The sequence below is a fragment of the Telopea speciosissima genome, chromosome 1 (genome assembly GCF_018873765.1).
Source record: "Telopea speciosissima isolate NSW1024214 ecotype Mountain lineage chromosome 1, Tspe_v1, whole genome shotgun sequence".
NCBI classification, from domain to species: domain Eukaryota; kingdom Viridiplantae; phylum Streptophyta; class Magnoliopsida; order Proteales; family Proteaceae; genus Telopea; species Telopea speciosissima.
Window position 1 is genome coordinate 14,610,093 of NC_057916.1, and position 23,956 is coordinate 14,634,048.

General features: G+C 40.1%; 2 protein-coding genes across 2 annotated transcripts; both read right to left on the reverse strand.

Moving 5' to 3' along the window:
* Window positions 1-19,052: 19,052 nt before the first annotated feature.
* LOC122662365 lies at window positions 19,053-20,078 on the reverse strand. Its single transcript, XM_043858015.1, has one exon. It carries the CDS (start codon window positions 20,076-20,078, stop codon window positions 19,053-19,055), a length of 1,026 nt encoding a protein of 341 aa, XP_043713950.1.
* A 1,227-nt stretch (window positions 20,079-21,305) lies between these two features.
* LOC122662538 (aquaporin PIP2-4-like) lies at window positions 21,306-23,248 on the reverse strand. Its single transcript, XM_043858232.1, has 4 exons — window positions 23,145-23,248; window positions 22,756-23,059; window positions 22,577-22,642; window positions 21,306-21,458 (listed from the first exon to the last, which is right to left on the reverse strand). Exons 1-4 carry the CDS (start codon window positions 23,246-23,248, stop codon window positions 21,306-21,308), a joined length of 627 nt encoding a protein of 208 aa, XP_043714167.1.
* Window positions 23,249-23,956: the final 708 nt, after the last annotated feature.

Below are 23,956 nucleotides of genomic sequence, written 5' to 3' on the forward strand. Positions count from 1 at the left end.
GTGTTTTGCCTCTTCTTCCACTCTTCCAAGCTGTCACCCAAGACTCCACCCATTGTTCAACCACTTTGTTGTCGGATTTTCGCCGGTAAACTCATCGGAGGCTCATCTAAGCTCATCCTCCAAGCCTTTTTTCACTATTTAAGGTAAATCCTATTTCTCTAAAACTATTTTTTTGAAAATACTAGTACAAATGTTGTTGGATGGTGATGATATTAATTTTAGACACCGGAGGCCGATCTACAGCCTCACGGTGTCAAATTTTTTTTTCCATATGTATTTTTTTTTTTTATTTTCTGGTTTGAAAAATTCATTTTCCTACAACTAAAATAGCAAATAATTAGGGGTAATATGACTTAGAAGGTAATGAATTAAATATATATTAGACACCAATGGCCGATCTACGGTTTCACGGTGTCGAGTTTATTTTTCTGCCCGTAAATAATTATTTTAATTTTTTAAAATTAAGAAAAAAATATAAAAAATTAAACAAAAAAGAAATAAATAAGGAAAAATATGAGTTTTAAGTTTGAAAAATAATGAAAAAATATGAAAGTAATTTCTACATGTTTTGAAATGCATTACATATATAATATGTTTACTAATTTTCGGTTTTGTTGTGTTAGGTCAATATTTATATTAACATTATATATAAAAAAATTGTTTTAAATTATGTGAAAAATATAAGGGTTAGGGAAAAAATATTAAATAACTATACAAGTGTATTAGTAATCTAAAGTGTCAATTGAAATGCATCTACATTAAGTTTTTTAATTATTTGTTACTTACATTGCAGTAAACAAGTGTTATTATGGCGGATCGTGATAGATAACATGCGAAGGGCAAGCAAAAAGTGGGGGAAAGTAGTCAACAGAGGGGGCAGAGGGAGTAAAGAGAACAGAGGGAACAAGAGAGACCAGCCAGCCAGTATAGGGGTGACATTGCATGATTACATGGCACTCCCATTGATGGGGATAAGAGAAAATCCCAATGTAACTATTGTCACATGCAGTTTTTGGGAGGTGGGTCCAGTAGACTTAAACAACATCTGACTGGAGGATCTAAAGATGTTGTAGGTTGTCATATGGTGCCTACTCAAGTAGCTAGAGAAATTGGTGACAGTTTGAGGGGAAAGAAGAAGAGGAAGGCTGACAAGCAAAGGATAAGAGAACAACTTAAGGATACAGGGAGGAGTTCAATGGGAGGAGGAAGCCGATACCATGATGATGATGACTCTTCTGATGATGATGATGAGGACATTGCAGTACCTGATGACATACAAACAGCAGAGGAGGCTAGGGATTTTAGGCGGACTGTTTCAAGGAGTAGAGTAAGTTTTCAAGATGATCAGCAGAGACAGAGAGTAGGGGGTAGTGGAGGAGCTGGCAGTTCTGGAGGTTCTAGATCTTTCAATCCTTTTAGAAGACCACAAAGTGTGAGGGCAGCCCCAACACCTCTTCCAGTACCAGTACCACCATCAGCATCAGATCCTAAATTGCATAAGAAGAAAGGCAGCAGTCAACCAAGAATCAAAGGAGCATGGAAGGGGATGAAGGGATTGGTTAAAGAATTAATAGTTAAGTAGATGCTATACCATACCATCCCAGTAAACACTGCACAAGGCCCCCCATTATGATACCATGATAGATTCCATTGCAGAGGCTGGCCCAGGATTCTAGGGCCCCACCCTATATGAGGTAATGAATGTTTATCTACCTCAACAAAAGTCTGAGATTGATGAGTACATTAGAGAGATGAGGAGTATGTGGGAGACATATGGGGTGACTATAATGGCAGATGGATGGACTGGGTCTACAAGAAAGTCCATCATCAATTTCATGGTTTATTGTGATGGGAGGACAGTGTTCCTCAAATCTGTGGATGCATCCAAAGAGATAAAGGATGCAAAATACATTTACAGATTGTTAAAGGAAGTAGTGGAAAAAGATATGGGCATTGAGAATGTTGTCCAGATGGTAACGGACAATGGAAGCAACTTCAAGCTGGCCGGTGAGAAGATGATGAACAACAATAAGTACCGGCTCTTCTGGACTCCTTGTGCAGCCCATTGCATTGACTTAATGCTAAAGGATATGGGAAAGTTAAAGTTTGTGAAGACTGTGGTTGAAAGTGCAAGACAAGTCACCAACTTTGTATATAACCACCCCTATGCACTCAATCTACTGAGGGAAAAATGTGGGGGTGATTTGGTTGGGCCTGGCATCACAAGATTTGCCACCAACTACATTGCCCTAAAAAGCATTGAGACAAAGAAGACCGGGCTGAGAAGTATGCTTGCTTCTGAGGAGTGGTTTGGGTGGAAGGGTTCCAAGACTGCAACTGGAAGGGAAGCACAAGCAACCATGTCATCGGAGGACTTCTGGTCAAAACTAAGCAAAGTGGAGAAAGTTTTAGAGCCAGTAGTTAAAGTTCTACATATTGCTGACTTCGCTCTCAAGGGCCCAACCATGCCAGTCCTATATGCTGCAATGGACTTGATGAAAGATAGTGTCTATAGTGTGGCTGCTCGCAGTAGCAAACACTTCTTGGATATCATCAATGCTCGCTGGGAGAATCAACTTATGCATCCACTGCATAAGGCTGGTGAGTAAATTTGTTTTACGTAACTAATTCATAGTATTATTATTTACTAATTACCTATGCATTTGACAATATCTCTATTCTATATGTCAAATTTCAGCATACTACTTGAACCCTAAGTATCAATATAACAATAGGCTTGGGTTGGAAACTCAACTTATTGATGCTGTGAAACAAGTAGTGAAGAAGTTGGAGCCAGATGGTGCACTACAAACAATTTGCAACAATGAGGTGAGTCTTACAATTCATTTGGAAACTCAACTTATTGATGCTTTTAAATAAGTAGTGAAGAAGTACTTACTAATTTTCCATATGGGTATAGATCAAGATGTTTAGGGATGCATTGGGAAGTTTTGGAACTGATGCTACGATACAAGGCAGAGCACGCGGTGATGCTGGTAATTCTTTTAAGCTTTAAATTCCATATGTATTGAAATTTGAAAGTTGAAACTTGAAAGTTGAAACAACATTTGACACATGTCTTTTTTGTTGTAAACTTGTAATGCAGCTGAATGGTGGGTGTTGTAAGGGGAATCGGCTGAGAACTTAAGAAGAATAGCAATCAAAGCCCTTACCCAAACATATTCCGCATCTGGCTATGAGAGGAACTGGAGTACCTTTGCACTCATCCACTCCAAGAGGCGCAACAGATTGGGGTCTCAACGTTTATCTGACATGGTGTATGTGCACTACAACTTGAGGTTGAAACTGCAACACATGCGCATGGGACATGAGGGACAGAGGGGCACTATTGATCTCGCTGACATCTTTCAAGTTAACTCAGACAATGAGGACCCTATTGTGGATTGGGTGAGGGATAGAGGTGAGCCAGTGTTGGATCAGGAGGGAGGTAGGCCCGACCCCATGATAGCTTCCGAGATTGGTGCTAATGTGGATGATTATATAGCTGACGAGGGTCAGATACATGCACGGGAAGCCTCACCCATACCATTCCAGCCCACTGGTGGCAATGTTGCTGATGATGAAGACTAGTCTAGGTTCGATGATGATGACGATGGTGGTGATGGTGATGCTAGTGGTGGTGATGGTGATGGTGATGGTGGTGCTGGTAATGGTGGTGAAGATTTTGACGGCATACGAGAGCGTTATGTGGTAGGCTAAGATACGACGCCTATAGAGCCAGTCCGATTCACTGGAGAGACACAATTTGATGATGCCACACAAGATACGGACCACAGAGCACATGCCCCCGCACCCCCACCCTCAGGACGCCCCCTACAACCATACAGCAGGAAGCGTAGGGGTCGACAAACACAGTTGCAATCTGATTACATGGACATTGATAACCTATCTAGCTCTGTTGGCAGTTTGATTATGGGTGATAGGGAGGGAGGACCGACTGGGCATTGGCATGCCCCATCTTTTGACGCACATACCACTCCATTATCATCGAATTATAGTGCATCACAACCTTACGGTGGATATGGATATGGATCTGGATCATATGGGCAGTTTAGTGGGGTAGGGGATTATGACTACCAATCCCAGTCCCAGTCCCAGGGACATACTGGATCATCTTTTGTAGATGACATCTTTGCAAGCCCTAACGGGGCCTAGCTTCCAACCTCACCAGCCATTCATGCAGCTAGTGCCAACACCTCTTCCGCTAGCGCTGACATCATGATTCATATCACACTGGATCATCTTCTTCACAGACTGGATCGATTGGTGACCCTAGCATATATCCTAGGATAGGTTACCTACAGTATGTTGATGACTCCATCTACATGACACTTGTGGATGACTACACTCGTTTCTTCTCCGATTCTATACCGTGGTCCACATATGTCCTTTAAATAGAGAATAATGGACGTCGACTCCAGCGGGGCATGAGTGGGATTGATCCAGGGAGGCACAACAACTATTATTAGCACTTGTAACTTTGTAAGTTGTAAGTTGTAAGTTGTGATTTCACTGAATTGTGAACTTGTGAGTTGTGACTTTGACACTTTGTGTATAGCCTTTAAGGCTTTAAGCATTTGAGCTATTGAGTTTTGACTTTTGAGTTATTGACTATTAATCTATAATGGAGTTTATGAGAATATGATTTATGAATTATGTCTTATGAGTTTTAATTAGTTTGTTTACATTTCTTTTATGTCTGTAACTGCCTAATCAATGTGTATTTAACTATTTATACATTAGGGTCGGCGACAGTATGTCAATCAAGGGTGCAAGCCCAAAACACCAATTTGAATTCATGTTTTTGTAATTTTATGGTTTAAATGTGTTTATTTAGCTGAAATAAGGGTGCCCATGAAGTTTCAGGCCTAGATATGGCCAAATACCCCCCGAGATGGACCCCCGAAATATTATAGAAAAAATGCAATATTTCGGGTATCTCGGTAGGTCCGAGATACTAATATATCGCGAAATATTAAACCTTGGGTGTAAGCATGGTATTGGTACTTGATTATGTATATGCGATGTTGTTTTTGTGAAATTTGCTATAGGGATGAGTAACCCTAATTTTACGTATATATTTTTCCAACTCTGTTATAGTGCATGTTTTTTTTAAAATGCTCGTATGAGGTTTAGATGTTATCTTGCTAAGTTTCTTCCCAAAACTTACCCCAATTATGTTTCAGATGAAGAGACCGTAGATATTGATTAGACCTTTATGGAGAATCAAGAGGACGGAGCTTATGGTTGTGACGGAGACATACATTAGGATTGAACCATGAAGCTTACTTAAATTCTGTTTTGGACTTGAATTTTTAAGGACATGTAACTTGGATAAATTTGAGATTTGAGACTATGTAATATTTAGTTAAATTTTTAGTGCTATTGGAGACTTAAATTTTATCATGTTAATTGAATGGATTTGGATGGAGACTTCCGCTGCAATTTATGTTTGAGATTACCAGATGATTTATAATTTGGTTCACATTCCGGTTCCTATTTCACTAAGACTTAGATCTTGTGGACCGTTAACGACCTAAACTCCTAGACGGATTTGGGGGCGTTACATTCTCGGCTTCTCCTTCTTCTGTTTTTTTTCTTCTCATCCTTGTAAGGGGGTAGCACTAATGAGGTAACTACAATATCCAATGATTTAGTTGCTTCCCTCCTCCATTATATCTATTTTTTTCTATTAAAAACTGCTGGAACCATCTCTGCAATTTGGAGTTTCCCAGAATTCTTTGGAGATTAGAACCTTATCATCGTAGAAGGCTGACCTTCCACCATTGGAGCTCCGTTTGCTATCTTTTCCAGCACCTTACTACCCTATTCCAATGTCCTACTTCCCTTTTTTCTTTTTCTCCATCTCTCATTAACCATTCTAGCCCCTACCCTAATCGATCTCAACTTGTCAGGGTTTTGGAAAACCCTTACTCCAATCTATTTTAGGGTTACCCTTTTCCGTTGCAGCTGAATTTTTGGGGGTGATTCTCTACTACTACAAGCCCTACTCAACCTAAGTTTGGACCCGAATTTTTGAGGGTGATTCCCTACTACTACAAGCCCTACTCGACCTAAGTTTGGACCATTTCTGATGGCTGGATTTGTTTATACAATAAAACTTCCTTAACCTGCTAATTTGGTTACCTGCTAAAAACCCTGACTTTCAGGTTTCAGTTTTTGCTAATTTTCGGAGGGCTGATTACTCCAACTACAAGGACCACTCGACCTCAGTATTATCCTCTTTCTAACTGTTTGAAGACCCCTAACCCCAATCGATCCTCCTTTTCAGGGTTTTACAAAACCCTGACACATATCAATTTTAGGGTTAGGGTTGCTTGCTGTTGCTAGAGTTTTTTGGGGGTGTTTCTACCATCAAGAGGGACATTTTACATCAACTATTCATGGCTTGAAGAAGTTCTATTACACAAGATAGCTGCTGCCCTATTTTTCCTGCAAATTTTGGTGTTTCTCCCTCTTGAAGATCAAGTCTCAAACACAATTAGAGATTGGTTATTCGTATTGGAGATCCATTCAAGCCGCAGAGGACAGCATCTATTCAAATCCATCATCAATCTTTGACAAGTCATCATCAATTTTTTTTTTGGAAGCCCCCTTGCCTACAATCGATCCCAACTTTCAGGGTTTTTTACAAAGCCCTAACTTTAATCGATCTTAGGGGAAGGGATGTCCTATCTTGCTTATTTTTTTAGGGGACTTTTATTACCATCAGAAGAGTATTCGACCAAAGTTTTAGCATCAATCATGGATTTATTATTGAAAAAAATTCAGGTTCATCTTATGGCTCGATTTTTCCAATTATCAACCTATTTTACTGATTCCTATGTGGCTGGCTACTTCAACTACCTATTGGATCTGCTGAGTTATTATCTTATATTTGCTGGTTCTATTGATTGGCTTCTATAAGCATGACTGGTTGACATGATATTGCTACCTTTATGTGGACTACTGCTGCCCTATTATTGAGACTGAGTATCCTTCTATGGAAGATCGAATTTCTTTCATTGTCGAAGACTCGAATCTACTACCCTGGAGATCAGCTTATTTGGGATTACAACAATGTGTTCCAAGGTTATTGGTTGCAACTACGAACCTATTCAGTTGTGTGAAGCTCTTCTATTGGTTCATATCCAGATTACTTTTGGAGCTTGATCCTAGCATTATTCACTAATTCAGATCTGATCCAAGTTTTTGTTGAAGCTTATTACATCAATTCTGTCCAGATATCTTCGTCAGTTCTATTTAGCATGTGAGAGTTTATAAATTGGAGTTTTGCACACTTATTCTTCCTTGTTTGAAGATTGATCAAACCTTGAAGATTGGAGCCTTTCCTTACTCTAAATTAGATCTGTATACTTATCAGATTTGACTATTGGAGTTAGGCGTTTCTCCCCTGCAGGACTTTCCATCAAAAGTGTTTGTTTGATCGTTTGAAGATGGTAGATAATTTCTATGTTGCATTGTTTTTCTCCATAATTCATTATCCCACTGCTTCTTTTCACTTCACCACCTCCCATATCATACTTTTGGCATATACCCATAACCACCTTGGAAGTTTATGGTATTCTCTAAATTGTCATTTCTTCTCATTCCATTATCCTTAGCACCTTTTGGAAAATTCTGGAATATTATACTTTTGCACTGTTTCTTACATCTTCTCCATTTTCTGCCCACGTGTACTACTACACGTGAGGGGGGGATTATGTATAGTATACCTGCAGCCATTGCAGAAAGCAGAACTTGCAGGAACACTTGGTGCAAAACATAGAAGATCAGTGTTCCACCATTGCTATTGGGTATCATTCATCATTGGGTTGCGTTTCCCGTAAGGGGGAGATTGGTATTAAAGTATTGAAGATGTTTGGTTATTGCTTGCCTATATGAGGTTCTACAGTTGGGTTGACTTTTTCCGCTGCTTAATCTTTTCTGCTGCTTGATTCATCTGCTCGCTACCCTAGTTACTTATCTTCAAGATTATCATTCATAGATTCATCACTGAACAGTAATAGAAGATTGGTCAAAGCTGCCTTTTTGGGAAGACATTCCAGTCCCGGTTTGCTGATCAAGTCTGCCCAAGTTTTGAAGATCTATTTTTTCAAGTCCTTGAAGGTTTATTTGGGAGCTGCATTTATATGTTAAACTGGATTTTGATGCAACTTAGTTTTTTCCCATTTTGTTCAAGTTGGGCAGTAGTACCTTGTATGCGCCAACTTGAGGGGGAGTGTTAGCATTATTCGGAGTTCTTTTTTCTTTAGTTCAAGCTGGATCTTCTTTTTTTATTTATTTGTATAATCCAGCTTGACAGGGAGTGTTGGAATATGTAATCCGGAATACCATGGGGGTATTCTGGTCCTTTTGGGGTAGTTTTATTCTTAAGTTATTAAGTAGTTTTATTCTTAAGTTATTAAGTTTAAGTTTGTGAAATCCGCAATAAATTTAAACTTTTTAGAACTTGTGTGATTTCAGGTTCCAGCTTTGAGTCTATGGTAGCATCGATGCTATGGGCTGCATCGGTCGAGGATACAGATGAAGCTCTTGACACTCCTATGGAGGATTCCAGGGATTCTTCCCAACTTGCTCTTTTGGAGTCAGAGGACCCCTGTAAAACCCCGCACCGGAGTTACCTGTGTCCGATCTGCTGCCTGGAGGCTATGCAGAACCTCACCCTTAGTTAAATTCGATGTAAGTATAGTTTAAATGTATTTTTATAGTGTTATGTACGACCAATTAGAGTTAGAGGGGTATTTTGGTCAATTTACCTCTGTGGGACCTACCTCCCCAGTGGGAAATCCTATTCCTGACATTTACCCGTATTCGGATTACCCCTGATGTCATATGACATCATCCTGTGGTTAGAATAGAATAATAAGTACGAAATTCTGGTTAAAATCAATTTTAAGAATTAGTTTTTAAAAACAGATTTTTAGTTATTAAAAAAAACAAACGATACTTATTAAAGCACTATCTATATATATAACTAACATATCTATACTAATCACTATTCATAAAACATAAAGACTAAGGGGCTGAAATCGATTTCAGCCTTGGAGAGCAAGGAAGAAAGAAGGGAGAACAGAGGGCTGTACTTGGAGTTTGATCCCATACTTGGAATTCGACCTTTGGAACCTCCATGGGAGACTTGGCTGCATAATTGGAGGCTGCCTTCACCTTGTTCTTGCTACTACACTCAGGTAGGCTATGGAAAACCTGCTGCTCCCTCTTTATCTTCTCTATTCTCCAACTCTAATTCAGCCAAATCACCTTGCTACCATTAAAGCTTCAAGACCAAGCTTAGATATTTAGGCTTCTACATGAAATTGGACTGTTTTAGATCGGTCCTGGTTCAGTTAGACCTGAAATTTCATGACTAATCCTCTTCTGGACCCAATTTCTGAGTTTATTGACCTAGTGATAAACCCTAAAGCAACCAATTTGGGTTTATTTGTCAAAATCCCCAAATTGAGAACTCAACCATGAAATTGAACCCTCAATTAAATGGACCCACCTTAATATTGACTTAGATCATGAAAATTAGGGCATGCATGTCAAGATCTAACCATTTGGAGCAAAACCCCCAAATTCGGCCTCAGGGCCAGATGCAGTTGCAGGCCTAGGGCCGGACGTCCGACCCTGTATTCCTCTGAATCCGGCTGCTCCTTTTTGTGCCCCTGCTGCCCTAGTATCTTGGGGTTTGCCCCTAGCTTCTATTTGAACCTAATGGATGTTATTTGTATATGATTTACGGCTGTAATTCCTGTATTTTCTCTATCTTGACTGGTTCTTTTGGAAAGTCTTTGGCTAGGACTAGACTACTATACAGGTAAGGGAACTTTGATTTTAATTTTTAGTGTGTTTATCACTTTAATTTCCTGTTGTTCTGACTGCCATTTCATGCATCATTAAAACTACTCAGATGCATATAGTTTCTTAACTTGTATTTATTACACTAGAATCTGCATGTGAACTAGGCTGTATTGGCATCTTGCATTGCATTGATATTTATTTTTATTGGGAATTTATTGATGGTGAAATACTGTACTTTTATAATTCAGCTATCCATACATGTGCCATCATGAATAGATTGCATTGGGCTAGGTTGTATGTCATCACCCAGTACTACGTCCCTTACCAACAGGGGAAGAGGTGTTGGACAACACGTGGTACAGCCGAAGGGTATGCCGGGGTACCATTCACTGTCCCATGTTAGCGTGTGTACTCCGCTGTTGAAATAAACAGTAGGGTTAGTCATTGGGGGTCTGCTGGTTGGGCTGCCTGGTGACATGCCTGAACTGGTGGGTCCTCACCGTAGTAGAAGGGTTTTGCTCAGGTAACCGACATCTGGTTATGTGTTTCCGGGACCGAGGTTAGCATCTACTACAGTAGTACTTATACCTCATGAGACTTAGTATCTGTGTTAGGAGCATGCTAAATTAGAACATGCATCATGAGTTATCGTGTTTGTTTGCATGCATTCCCTTATTGGGCTCAGTAGAGAGCTCACCCCCGTGGATATCCTTATTTTCTTACAAATGAAGCTACTCTCGTTGCTGCTGGTGTTTCTGTGGGGATTCCTTCTACTCAGGACTCTCCTGCTGCTCATGGAGTTGATACTCCTCTCCTGGTTGAGCACGATGCTTCGTGTTCCTGTGATGCCTGCACGTTCTCCTGATCCTCCAAAATGATCAGGCTCTTTCTCCCTCTTTTGTTATAACATTTTTGTAGTAGTTATTGTATATAGTTTTTTTGGGCCTTTGAGTTACTCCTTTTGTGAATCACCAATGTAACTCACTTGTGCATAAATGTTCATATAAATATAACTGTTATCACTAGTTCTTCTTTATTACTGTCTTATTGCCTTATTTAATTGCTTCCGCTGCATTTAAATTCTGATTATTATGAATGAAATTGCGAATAGAGTACTGCACTTGCGATCCTGGTGGGTTGGTTGGATGTCTGAGACATCCAGTCATACTTGGCCCTTATAAACTGGGCCAGGGTGTAACAAAGTCGGCTATGTGGGTTTTAGTCCCACATCGCCTATTTTAGTCCTTTTGTAACTTTCCCCTCTATTCTTAAGTTATTAAGTAGTTTTATTCTTAAGTTATTAAGTTTAAATCGGCTATGTGGGTTTTAGTCCCACATCGCCTATTTCAGTCCCATTGTAACTTTCCCCTCTATTATAAATAGTTTTGGCACCAGTGCTAACAGTTCCTACAGAATCAGGGAATTTTGTGTTGTACACTGATGCATCTCGCAAGGGCTTAGGTTGTGTACTCATGCAAAATGGCAAAGTTATAGCCTATGCTTCTCAACAACTAAGATCTCATGAGCAAAATTACCCTACTCATAACTTAGAATTGGCAGCTATGGTGTTTGCCCTGACGATATGGAGACACTATCTCTACGGTGAGAAGTGCGAAATTTATACAAACCATAAAAGCCTCAAGTATATCTTTGTTGAGGTTTTGGTGTCTTGACTTCTGATGATGGACTGCTGTGTGGAGCCTCCGTGGGTTTTGGCATCTTGAATCTATAGCGAGAGTTCTTTCCCAGTATTGAGAAATCTGAGAGAGGTGTGAGGAACGAGCGACTGTAACCTATTCTCCATTGATAGTGAAACAGATCTCATCTCACTGTGGACGTAGGTAACCTTATCGAACCACGTAAATCTTTGTGCGCATTGTGTGATTGTGTTTGCGATTTCCATTATTCTCTGCATCGTGTTAGGTTTCACATATCTTCACACAAAAAGAGCTCAACATGAGGCAAAGAAGATGGCTCGATCTACTTAAAGAGTATGATTGCACAATTAATTACCATCCAAGGAAGGCAAATGTGGTCGCGGACGCCTTAAGTAGGAATCCTCAGGGATACCATGCTTCACTTTTGACTAGGCAACGACTCATCATTGACGACTTCAGAAAACTCGACCTAGAAGTGATGGTAGGAGATGTTTCAGCCATGCTATCCTACTTGACAGTATAACCATCTTTGATAGAGAAAATAAAATCTGCCCAAAGTGAAGATCCGTCCCTAGAGAAATTCAAGACGGAAGTTCAAGAAGTAAAGAGGATGGATTATGTCATCAAGAAAGATGGAACTCTTAGATTTGGTGACCGGATTTGTGTGCAGACAAACCCGACTTAAAGCAAGAAATTTTAGATGAGGTCCATAGTATGCCCTATACAGTTCATCCTGGAAGTACTAAGATGTACCAAGACTTGAAGACCACGTACTGGTGGAACAACATGAAGAGAGAAATTGCTCGCTATGTAGAGAAGTGCCTAACTTGCCAGCAAGTTAAGGCAGAACATTAGAGGCCATCTGGGTTGTTGGAACCACTATCTATTCTAGAATGAAAATGGGAGCACATTATTATGGATTTTGTTATAGGAATTCCGAGGACGTCTAAAGGTCATGAAGCGATATGGGTTATAGTTGACAGACTAACCAAGTCAGCTCACTTTCTGCCAGTTCGGATGACTTATGATATGGACAAATTTGCCCAACTTTACATTGGTGCGATCGTCAGATTGCACGGCATACTGATATCCATCGTGTCAAATAGGGATTCCCGATTTACTTCCAAAATTTGGCAGAGTCTGCAAAAAGCTACGGGTACAAAACTGAGTTTCAGTACCGCTTATCACCCTCAGACAAATGGGCAATCTGAGAGGACTATCCAGATTCTCGAGGATATGTTGAGGGCATGTGCACTCGATTTACAGGGAAGCTAGGAATGGCATCTACCACTAGTAGAGTTTGCCTATAATAACAGTTACCAGGCTACAATTGGTATGGCACCGTATGAGGCACTCTACGGCAGGAAATGTAGGTCACCCTTGTACTGGGATGATGTAGGTGAATGGAGCATACTGGGACCAGAAATAATTCAGAAAACCTGTGAGAAGAAAGCCCTGATTCGTGAACGGATTCGAGTAGCATAGAGCAGACAGAAGAGCTATACATTTAACAGGAGAAAGGACCTTGAATTTAATAAAGGTGACATGGTGTTTCTTCGTGTGGCACCCATGAAAGGTGTGATGAGGTTTGGAAAGAAGGGAAAGTTAAGCCCCAGGTACATTGGACCGTTTGAGATTCTAGAGTGAGTTGGTAACTTAGCTTATAGGCTGGCTCTCCCACCTGCCATAAAGAACATCCACAATACCTTCCATGTATCAATGCTGAAGAAATATGTTTATGATCCTTCACACACACTGAACTAAGAACCACTCGACCTAAAAGTGGACATAACCTATGAAGAGAATCCAGTTCAAATTTTAGACCGGAAGGATCAAGTGCTTCGCAATCGATCGATACCCCTAGTCAAGGTGCTTTGGAGAAATCATGCCATTGAAGAAGCATCTTGGGAACGGGAGGAAGATATGCGAGCTAAATACTCTGAGATATTTACAAACTGAGGTACACTTTAATTTTCTACTCTTTCCTAAAGTTACAGTGTCAGAACACCGTTAAAATTTTTGTCTTTCTACTCTGTTAATCTAGGGGTATGTGGGCCCATAACCACAGGTCCAGGATCGTAACCGAAAGGTTGGAACTTCTGTTTATATTTATTAGAATCCCAACTGTTCTTTCCAAGAAGAATAAATTAGTGACATATTAAATTACATTTAAGAGAGTAATATCATCAAATTTCCAGGACGAAATTTAAATAAGGTGGGGAGGATGTGAAACCCCAGATTTCAGAAACCCTGAGTCTCAACCTTATGGGTAAAATAGTAATTTCATCTCAGGGGTATTATGGTAATTATGCTATATGATTAATTAGGTCATTAAATGTGTTTTAATGCAAAAAGTAATGTTTTATAAAATTTTAGGTTTTATGTACATACATGTAGTCATAGCTTATCGGTGTGTAGTTGCTTTGTTTGTGGGAGGTACAAGGTTCAATTCTTGTGTGCAGCACATTAAGTATAATTTTTGTTTATTTTAGAATTATTATCAAATTGAGGTAAATTCAATTTAGAAGGAGATAAGTTCCGTCAGCTTGGTGGAAGGAGCCTCTTCTGGGCCCCACCTTGAGATTTCGTGACTTGATGCAAAAAAAATTAAAAAAAATGATGATAATAAAATTAGAAAAAAAAAAAAGAAAAAGAGGAGAGAGTAGACTATATGGCGGATTACTTCACAAGAGATAAGAAGAGAGAGAGAGAGAGAGAGAGAGAGAGAGAGAGAGAGAGAGAGAGAGAGTTAGAGATAAGAGAGAGAGTGAGTTGGAGATAAACAAGAAAGAGGAAAGGAGTAGCCGTTTAAGAGGAGATAGAAATAAAAGGGTGGACTCCAAGGAAACCCCAAACCTGGATCGTGGGAGTAAGGAAAGAAAGGAAAAGAAGAAGAGAAAGAGAAGAAAGATAAAAGAAGTGAAAGCTTAGAGAGTTCGAGTAAATTTGGGGCTGCACAAACAAAGAGTAAGTTCTTCTAAACCTAATTTAATTTTTGCCTAGGGTAAGAGATAATAGACCTAGATTAAATTGATAAGATTGTATTCTAAGACCTTGTATTGCGTCTTTAGCAAGGATGATAATCTTTAGGAGACTGTGATTCTTGATATTTTCTGCACAGATTTTTCTGTGCACCGTTTTTGTAAAAATCAGAGTTTTTAAACAGCTTAGGATTAGGATTTTAAATTTATATGGTTACAAAATAGATTGATAGACCTTCCTATGCATGTATATTAAGACCCTAATCCTTTCTGGAAGTGCATGTATTTTGGGTATTACATTGAGGTTAATGTAATTCTGTCCAGCACACTTGTCTGTCCTTGTGACTAATTTTCGGGTTACCTATGGGCCAAATCTGAAGATGACCCCTTCTGATGAAACGTGTCCCTATAAGTCTAGTTTCACCCATAAAAAGATCCCATTGAATTGATTTCTGGAAGATGGACAAATTATATTTTTCCTGCTCCGTACTCAATCCTGAGTGCAGGTTTTGTTATACTTTTGAACCTGACTTGTGCTCAATTTTTTAGCAGACTTAGAGACCTTAAATTAGGTTTATGTCTTCTGATGATTTGTGCATTTATAAGTCTAGTTTAACATATAAAAAACTGAGAGCCATTATAATTTTTAACGATTTATTAAGGCAATTTTAGTGCACCAAGGTCATTCTGTTTAGTAGAAAAAGTTCCTATCAGTACCCTAGTTTGGGAGAGGAGATAGAACGACATCTACAGTTTTACGAACTCCAGCAGGTCTCTCTCCGAAAATATCATCACAGAACATATCTGCTGATCTCTCACTCTGCACAAATTGGTGAAACTGTGACTATCAAGCAGTGGAAGTTAACATCTTAAAGTAATCGCAGTTATTATATCCAGGCTCAAAAAATTAAAAAATAAACCATCCAAGGTCACATAAGTAATCAAAAGAATCATGGTAGACATGCTTGGGGTTGATTCATGCAAATCATGCTTACCCACGTATGCAAGAAATTTAAAAAATATCTAATTGTTAATTGGTCATCTACAAACCTTTGGAGTCCCATACCCTAAGCCCCAACACCAGAAGTGCTCTCATGTGCCAAAGTTCCATTACTATTACCATGTTAATGTATCAACTTGATAATACGTTCTTGCAAGCTACATAGGAGGGCTATTAAGAAAAATGAATCAAAACATGATGAAATTTGGACATATTTGTTTTCATTTTCCTCCATCAACAAATCTCTAAACGACCATAGTTTTTCTTCTCGCAAGTTCCAGTTTATAAATCTAAGACATCAAACTATCCTTTCTTTTTCTTCTTTCCTGAGACAAAAATCTATCCTAAGGTATGTGATGTGACTATGCTATCACCTAGGATAACCTTCTTAGCCCATGTAATCCACTTTCAAACGTTGCCTATTGTATTCTGCTTGTATTTTGAGATCATATGCAGTATCAAACTGACGGTGGACCTTGGTGCAACGGTAAGGTTGCTCCATTGGTGACCGAGTGGTTACGGGTTCAAGTCTCTGGAAACAGGCTCTCTGCGGTGGCGGGAGCCTCGTGCACTGGGTACGCCCTTTTATGCAGTATCAAACTACTGCTCCTGTCTCTGTTCTTCCACCAATCAATATCCTTAATGCACCCTCTTCTGTCTTCTTCTGATGTCTAATGTATGAGGAAGAACAAAAATGGGATTTAAATTTTGGACTAGGAATATACTATCGGTGATGGGTTTCTACTTTCTAGAAGCCTATAGGACTAGGATCAGAAACTCAATTGCAGCCAGAATCGCAATGACAGGTTTAAAAACCTGAATTCAAGAGATTTATAACAACAAATAATTCAAGGTTCTGATTTAATTCAAAAGATGGTCCATGGTCGAAGGTCAATTGTATGGAGAAGATTGGTTCCCCAAAATCTGGTTCAAATCTGATGGCAACCTCACTGCCCCTACCCCCTACTGCAACCCAACCCACCACTACGTGGAGGTTGGGACCTGCGTAACAGTTGAACCGCAACAGTAGGCCTGCTATAAATTCAGCACCAAGCAGCCTCAACAACCTAGAATGAGAGCTGATTCAGAACCTGCAACTACTTGGTGGATTTTTGCTGGGCCCCAATTAATTTGCTGGCTGTGTTGCGAGGTGAGAGAGTGAGACTCGAAGCAGATTGTCTTAGCTCAAACCCCAAAATTCAAACACTCGTCGTTAGCTTTACAATTTATTTGGAGGAATTAAAAAATCCATGGAAACAGTACAACTATGAAAATGGAGCTCTACGTAGCATTCCATCCACTAGTTATTGGGTAGAAACTTGCACTGGAATAGATTTTGAACTCTGAGAACCCATATAGATTATAGTCTCTAATAGCCAAGAGCTTGCACGGAAATCTAGAAATGCAGATTACAAAGTCAACAAAGTTTAAAAATTGAGATACTTCACTAATTGCTCCTGATTACACGATTCCTGCTGCTGTCTTCCTCGTGTTTTTAGCTTATTTTGGATTTGGACGGGAGTATGGAGTCCAAAACGAACCAGAAGGTCCAGAGAACCTTTAGACGCACAACACTAGCCCAAGGAAAGTCCCTGGTTGGACTATTTTAGCCATTGATGTATGAGATTCTTAGGATCATACCTTGTCTTGCCACAGTACCGCCAGGTGTAGTTGCAGGTTCTGAATGAGTCCAACCCGGGACTTAGGCAGCAATGGATACCAATATTATAAAATGGAGCAAGATGCACCGGCATACAGAGAACACTGGTGTCGGACGGCGCTGCGGCTGACCACCGGAATGGCCAGCAGAAGTGCAACACCGAGGGCTGGGTTCTGGATTTTCAATTGTAGGTTTTTCCTGCGTTTTTACAGTTTAGTGGAGGTTAGGGGAGAGGGTAAAATGGACTTTTCCATTCAACCACTAACAGAAAACTAACACCGTCAGGTTTCAGGGGCTGTCAAGTAATTGCTTGAAAAGGTTGGTGTATTAAGCAATCGGGCAATAGAGCAGCAGCAACAAGTAACAACAGCATCACTACAAAAATAATGTCAGTAGAGGGGGACTAATAAGAGAAATGGTGATGCAGTTCAGAAGAACAAGAAGGCCAGCAGCAAACCCGCCCATTAGACTAAACCAAGAATGGACCAATGTCTGCCTCCACGTCCTCCGTACCAGAGACAGAGATCGCAAGGCACACTGCAGGTACAACAGCACAATCAACCTGCACCTGGAAGTTCAGCACCTAAGGCACCGGCTAGAATCTTTGCTCTGTCGACTGAGGAAGCAGAACAAGCCAACGACGTGGAGACAGGTACTTTTGATTTCATAAATTTAAAGTGTTTTGATGAATTATTAAAGATGTTATACCTTTAGAGGGAAACCAAAACTCACACACAAAAAAAAAACCTACACAGGTACTTTAAATGTTGCTTCTCTAACTACTTGTGTTTTGTTTGATTCTGAAGCAACGCACTCTTTTGTGTCTAAAGGTTTTGCTTAAAAGTTAAACGTTGAACCAAAACCATTGAAACAGAAATTAACAGTAACTTTATTACCATCAGGTGCAACACTCATAGCTGAAACAATTTATGAGGCATGCCCAGTACAAATAGAAAATAAAACACTTGAGGCAAACTTGATACTTCTAGACATGAAGAACTTGGACGTGATCCTTGGAATGGATTGGCTATCAACTCACCGAGCAACCATCTCCTGTTATGATAAGGAGATAATTTTTAGACCCAAAAAAAGAATGAAATTCAAAATTTCTGGTTTGAAGAGAGGAAAGGGAACCGCACCAATTATATCAGCAGTACGAGCTAGGAAGCTTCTCTCTCAAGGATGCCAAGGTTTCCTTGCGATCGTGGTAGAGGAAAAGAAGGAAATTAAAATAGAAGATATTGATGTGGTTAGAGATTTCTCCGATGTCTTCCCAACAGATCTCATGGGAGTACCTCCAAATAGGGAAGTGGAATTTACTATTGACCTGATAGCCGGTACGGCACCTATCTCTAAAGTACCCTATCGGATGGCACCAGCTGAACTGAATGAGTTGAAGGAGCAATTGCAAGAACTCCTAGACAAGGGGTATATTCGACCTAGTGTATCGCCTTGGGGTGCACCAGTCTTGTTTGTGAAAAAGAAGGATGGGCCTATGCAGTTATGTATCGATTATCGTGAACTCAACAAAGTCGCCATCAAGAACCGATACCCACTTGCTCGGATTAATGATCTCTTTCATTAGTTGCAAGGGGCAAGTGTCTTTTCTAAGATAGACCTACGATCTAGATATCATCAATTGAAAGTGAGGAAGGAAGACATATCCAAGATGGTGTTCCGAACACGCTATAGACACTATGAATTCGTAGTGATGCCGTTTGGTTTGACTAATGCACCGGCTGTGTTTATGGACCTCATGAACCGGGTCTTCCATGAATACCTGGACAAGTTTTTTGGGTGAATAAAGAATTATATTACCAAAGAGAAAGAAGAAATAGAGGCCCCAAAGAAGGGGGGGGAGAAACAAAAGACTAGCTAACACATCCTCAAACAGAGGAGGAGGTCGGCTAGAGGGAAGAACGGGGCAGATCCCAGGAGACAACAATATGTCTGTTCCTTGGGGAATCAATACAACGGGAAGTTACATTTGTGAGTTTTCCTTTGATGTCAAAGGAGATGGATTCCCAAATCTGGCCAACAGTCCTGGAGTTGGAAGTCCATTTCCTAATGTTACACTCCATCCAAATTTGGTTGATGGTAGCACAAAAAGCAAGTTTACCAACTATGTCACATAACGTGGAGCCCAAGAAGGTCATATCAATCCACAACCATTCCCTAGAGAAGGGAAGGATTCTTCGACTGCGAGGCCAACATTTGCCAAGGATTCCCTTCCAAATAGCCGAGGAAAGAGAGCAATCAAAAAATAGATGGTCTGTGTCTTCCGTTGCGTTCCAGCAAAGACTACACGAAGGGGAGACTGGGATCTGACGGTGGCGGAGGAAGGACTGCGTTGGGAGGCAGTTGTTAAAGACACGCCAAACAGTAAAGCTATGTCGAGGGATGTGGCCCTCGAACCAGGCAAGCTTTCTCCAGGGAACTAGATCACTTCTAATCCGGACAAGGTTCCAAGCATCTTTTAATTTAAAAATCCCCAAGGGTGAAGGAGTCCAGGAAACACAGTCACACCTCCCAGTCCTTCTAGGGATGGAGGGCAAAGCATTCCAGGCTTCCAAAAGACCCGGGTGGGTGGTAGAAGGAGGACACCAGTCCCCATTGGATAAGATGTCAGCAACCTTGGATTGCCTGCTTAGGCCAGAATTGTAAATAGCTCTGTTGCTGACCGAGTGAATGAGGATACCCTTTGGGTGCAAGTAATCCAGCCAAAGGGCTGTTGAGGAACCATCTCCAATCTTGGACTGAATTGCTTTAAGGGCTGTCGACCTGAGAGAGGATTTTGCGCCAAACCCAAGAAGCATCTGAAGAGGAAGAGACTTTCCAAATAGAATCAGACCGCAGAGCTCCAAAGTAGAGCCAGTCAATCCATTGTTTTTATTGATGACATCTTGATCTACTCGAAGAATAAGGAAGATCATGAGACCTCGGAATCGTCTTATAAAGATTGCGAGAAAAACAACTCTACGCCAAGTTGAACAAATGTGACTTCTGGCTTGATCAGGTTATGTTCTTGGACCATGTTATCTCAGCTGGTGGGATTTCTGTTGACCCAGCAAAGGTAAAAGCAGTGACCGAATGGGCCTGACCTACTTCTGCGGCAGACATTTGGAGTTTGTTGGGAATGGCTGGCTACTATAGAAGGTTCATTGAAGGCTTCTCCGGCATTTCCGCATCTTTGACTGCTTTAACCAAAAAAGGAGTGAAGTTTATCTGGACAGAAGAATGCGAAAAGAGCTTCCAAGAGCTAAAGAAGATATTAGTGATTGCACCGGTGTTAGCTTTATCAACTGGCACAGGTGGAATGGTGATCTATAGCGGTGCATCTCTAAGGGGGTTAGGCTGTATTCTAATGCAAAACGGGAAAATCATAGCCTACGCTTCTAGACAGTTGAAAGATTATGAGAGGAATTACCCTACTCATGACTTAGAGTTGGCCGCTGTAGTGTTCACATTGAAGATATGGAGATACTACCTGTATGGTGAGAAGTGCGAAATTTACACAGATCACAAGAGTCTGAAATACTTCTTCACCTAGAAAGAGCTCAACATGAGGCAACGCTGATGGCTGGAGTTGATCAAAGATTATGATTGTGACATTTTGTATCATTCAGAGAAGGCGAACATAGTAGCAGATGTACTCAACAGGAAATCACAAGGTTTATCTGCAGCTATGTTGACTGAGCAGGTAAAGTTGAAGGAAGAAATTGAGAGCCTAGAATTGGGTTTGATCATCAATAGACCAACTGCTTTATTTGCCAGCTTGACAATTCAAGCTTGGTCACTGTTGGATCAAATCAAAGAGGGGCAATTAAAAGATGAGAAATTGTCTAAGGCTAGAAAGGCAATACAAGAAGAGAAGGAAACACAGTTCAACATCTCTTCATATGTACTTTCTCTCTCTCTCTCTCCTATCTGGTGAAGTCAGTGTTTCTATCACAAAATCATGTGGTACCTTTCAATTCAAAAGAGTTCAAAAGGAACCTTCCTCAGCCACTTACCTGCAGATATTTCAACCTTGCCTCAGCTACCTCATCAGTTGGATTAATCATCCTACATCAAAGGAAAAGGAAAGTAAAAATATAAGAGGAAACAGAGATTCCTTTTTCTTTTGTAAAAGGACGTCAGAATCACTTTTATGTCTTGTATTAATTCAGATTCTTGCTCCGTTTGTCCAAGCAAACACGAAGTCCTACAGAAGGTTCAACCCAGTTACTTGATTCACAATATGATCTACCTGGCTTCAAGCTCTGAAATTTCACAAGCAATAACTGCTCCCGTTCAGAAGCAGTTGTTTCAACCTGTCAATTGAGAAAATATAGAACAATTTGCACTTAACTTGCCCTCAAATGAGACATACATAAAGAGAACTATAACACAGAATTAATATTAGAAAGAAAGAATTGAACAGTTTCATCATGCTTCAGTGCTTATAGAGAGCATTGGAAAATAAAATTTCACATAGAGCTGCTATTGAGACCTAATATAATCGACAGACATATGGCATATAATTCTTTTAATAAGAAAAAGAATATTGAGTAAACCGGTGATCGGCTGAGTTTATTAAAGCGAGGAAACAGACTGATAACAACAGTTTTTTTTTATAGGAATAACGATGAAAACTCGGATCATAACAATAATAATAATAATAAAATCCATTCTTGCCTAGGGAGTCCACCGAATCATAGGTGGAAGTTGGGAAACCCAAGAATGAAGCACTTGATGCAGCCGTCTATCCCCCTGGTTTCTCTAAAATTTCACATATTGCCAAGGAATCTCTTACCCATGACCTCCAGCCTAAAACATTGTTAGAATCACCCTAGCTTACCACATGAATAGAATTAAGCTTCTTCATTATTCTAGCTAAATAGATGTTAATCATTGTTATACGGACACAGCTCCAGCCTTAATTTGGTCACATTTGCCTCGGAAAAGAGTAATGGCTATAAAGAACTCTCAATCTTTTTTCAGCCCTTTCTACACCTTTAAAATTGATATTTAAAAAAACTGATCCTTCCTATATTGCTTCTGATGAAAAAAGAAAGAGAGGGAGAAAATAAAATTGAGTTGATTTGAAAGGGAGCAAACCAAAAACGGTCAATGGAAAACATTTATATAGAGCAGGTGACATCAGAGAAACATGCCAACCGTAGTTTCGTATGACTCGTGTACGTTAGCTGCATAATCACCACGCACAATTTTACATACATTTCCCAGGCCAACTAAGGATTTTAATCTCGAATTGGTTCTAAAAACCCTATCAAGTTTCACACATATAACGAAATGCGTAAATATTAGATTACTATCTTCACTTCAAAATAGCGCAAATTAGAATGTGCACGGCGAGGGAATGACTAAAAAATAAAGAAGAGAAAAGCGGAAGAAGGAAGAAACTCAATTGTGGAGGCGACCGAAAAACCTGGTTGTCTGACCCACCAAAGGGGCAGAACAAAACTGCAAACCCAATTGGAAGTGGTGCCAATACCTGTAAATCCAAAGCAAAAGTTCTCAATTAGAAAGTTTTCCCTGTGGGTTAACAGGAGAATTGAGAATGATTTCTATATCGCTTCTAATAATACTCTGTTTTCCAAGTAAAACAGGTGAACTTATAGGGACATGGGAGTCTTTGGCACTTCTCTTGGGATCAGTAGCAGAGAAAACAGTGTAGACAAAGACAAAGGTGCCAATAATTTGAGCTGCAAAACCCACACCTTTTCTGTAGCCATCAGCGATCTCGTTCGCCCCACCACCATACCGCACATAGTAAGATTTTTGGAAGGCCTTTATTAGCCCTACACCATACATTGCTCCCAAGCATTCTGCCACGATATACATCACAGCACGGATTAGTGACACTTTATGGGCTAAGAAAAGCCCAAACGTCACTGCTGAGTTAATATGCCTCCTGTAAACACAAACACACACAACTGTTTATAATCAAATTGTAAACAACAGAAAACAGAGAAACAAGCAAAAAAATGGATTACCCACCAGAGATGGCGGGGCAGTAAATGAGGATGAAGATCATGAAACAAAACCAGATATCATAGTTATGTCCTAGATGATAAGAGAAAATTTGTGCAGCGGTCATGAGGTGCCAAGCGTTGAGAAGGAAATAAAAAGAATACCAAAAAATTAAAAACAAATAAGAAAATAGTGATGAGTTCGAGTTATAGTGAAGCAGTCTTGAATGAAACGAAATGGCAGTGGCTAGAGATGCAAGCCCGAGTAAAGTTGAGAACCTCAACAAGAAAACCTCAGCGTTTCGACCTCGACGATGATGGCTTCTCCGTCTGAAAATTTTTTTACGTTGCAGAGCTGCAGGTTTGGGCTTTGATTAGTTAATAAGGTGAAGGGCACCAGGTGGAGCCGGCCCTTTAGGATTGGGCTAGGGCCTGTTAAAAATTCAACCAAAAAAATCACCAGAAAACAACCTAAACGAGTAAGCAATGAAGAGAAAAGAGGAAAAAGGAAGAAATTCAATGGTGGCGGCGATCAAAAAACCCGGTTGTCCAAAGAAGTAGCGACGAAGTAAATTCCCTCAGGACTGAAACAAGAACTTTCAACTCTGAACCATAGGAAAGAAGAGAGATTACTAAATTGCAAGCAATTAAACAAAGAAGAAACCACTGTGATGGCTGCTATAGTAAGGGAGGGATTGGGGGTAGAAGAAGATGCGCAGGACAGGCCTGCTTTCCTGAATCAATTTCTTCTACCCTCGGTTCTGATGTTTTTTAAATTTAGCGGAACTTCTTTCGTCTTCTGTGGTTTGGTTAACCTGGTCTCAGAAACAGGAGGG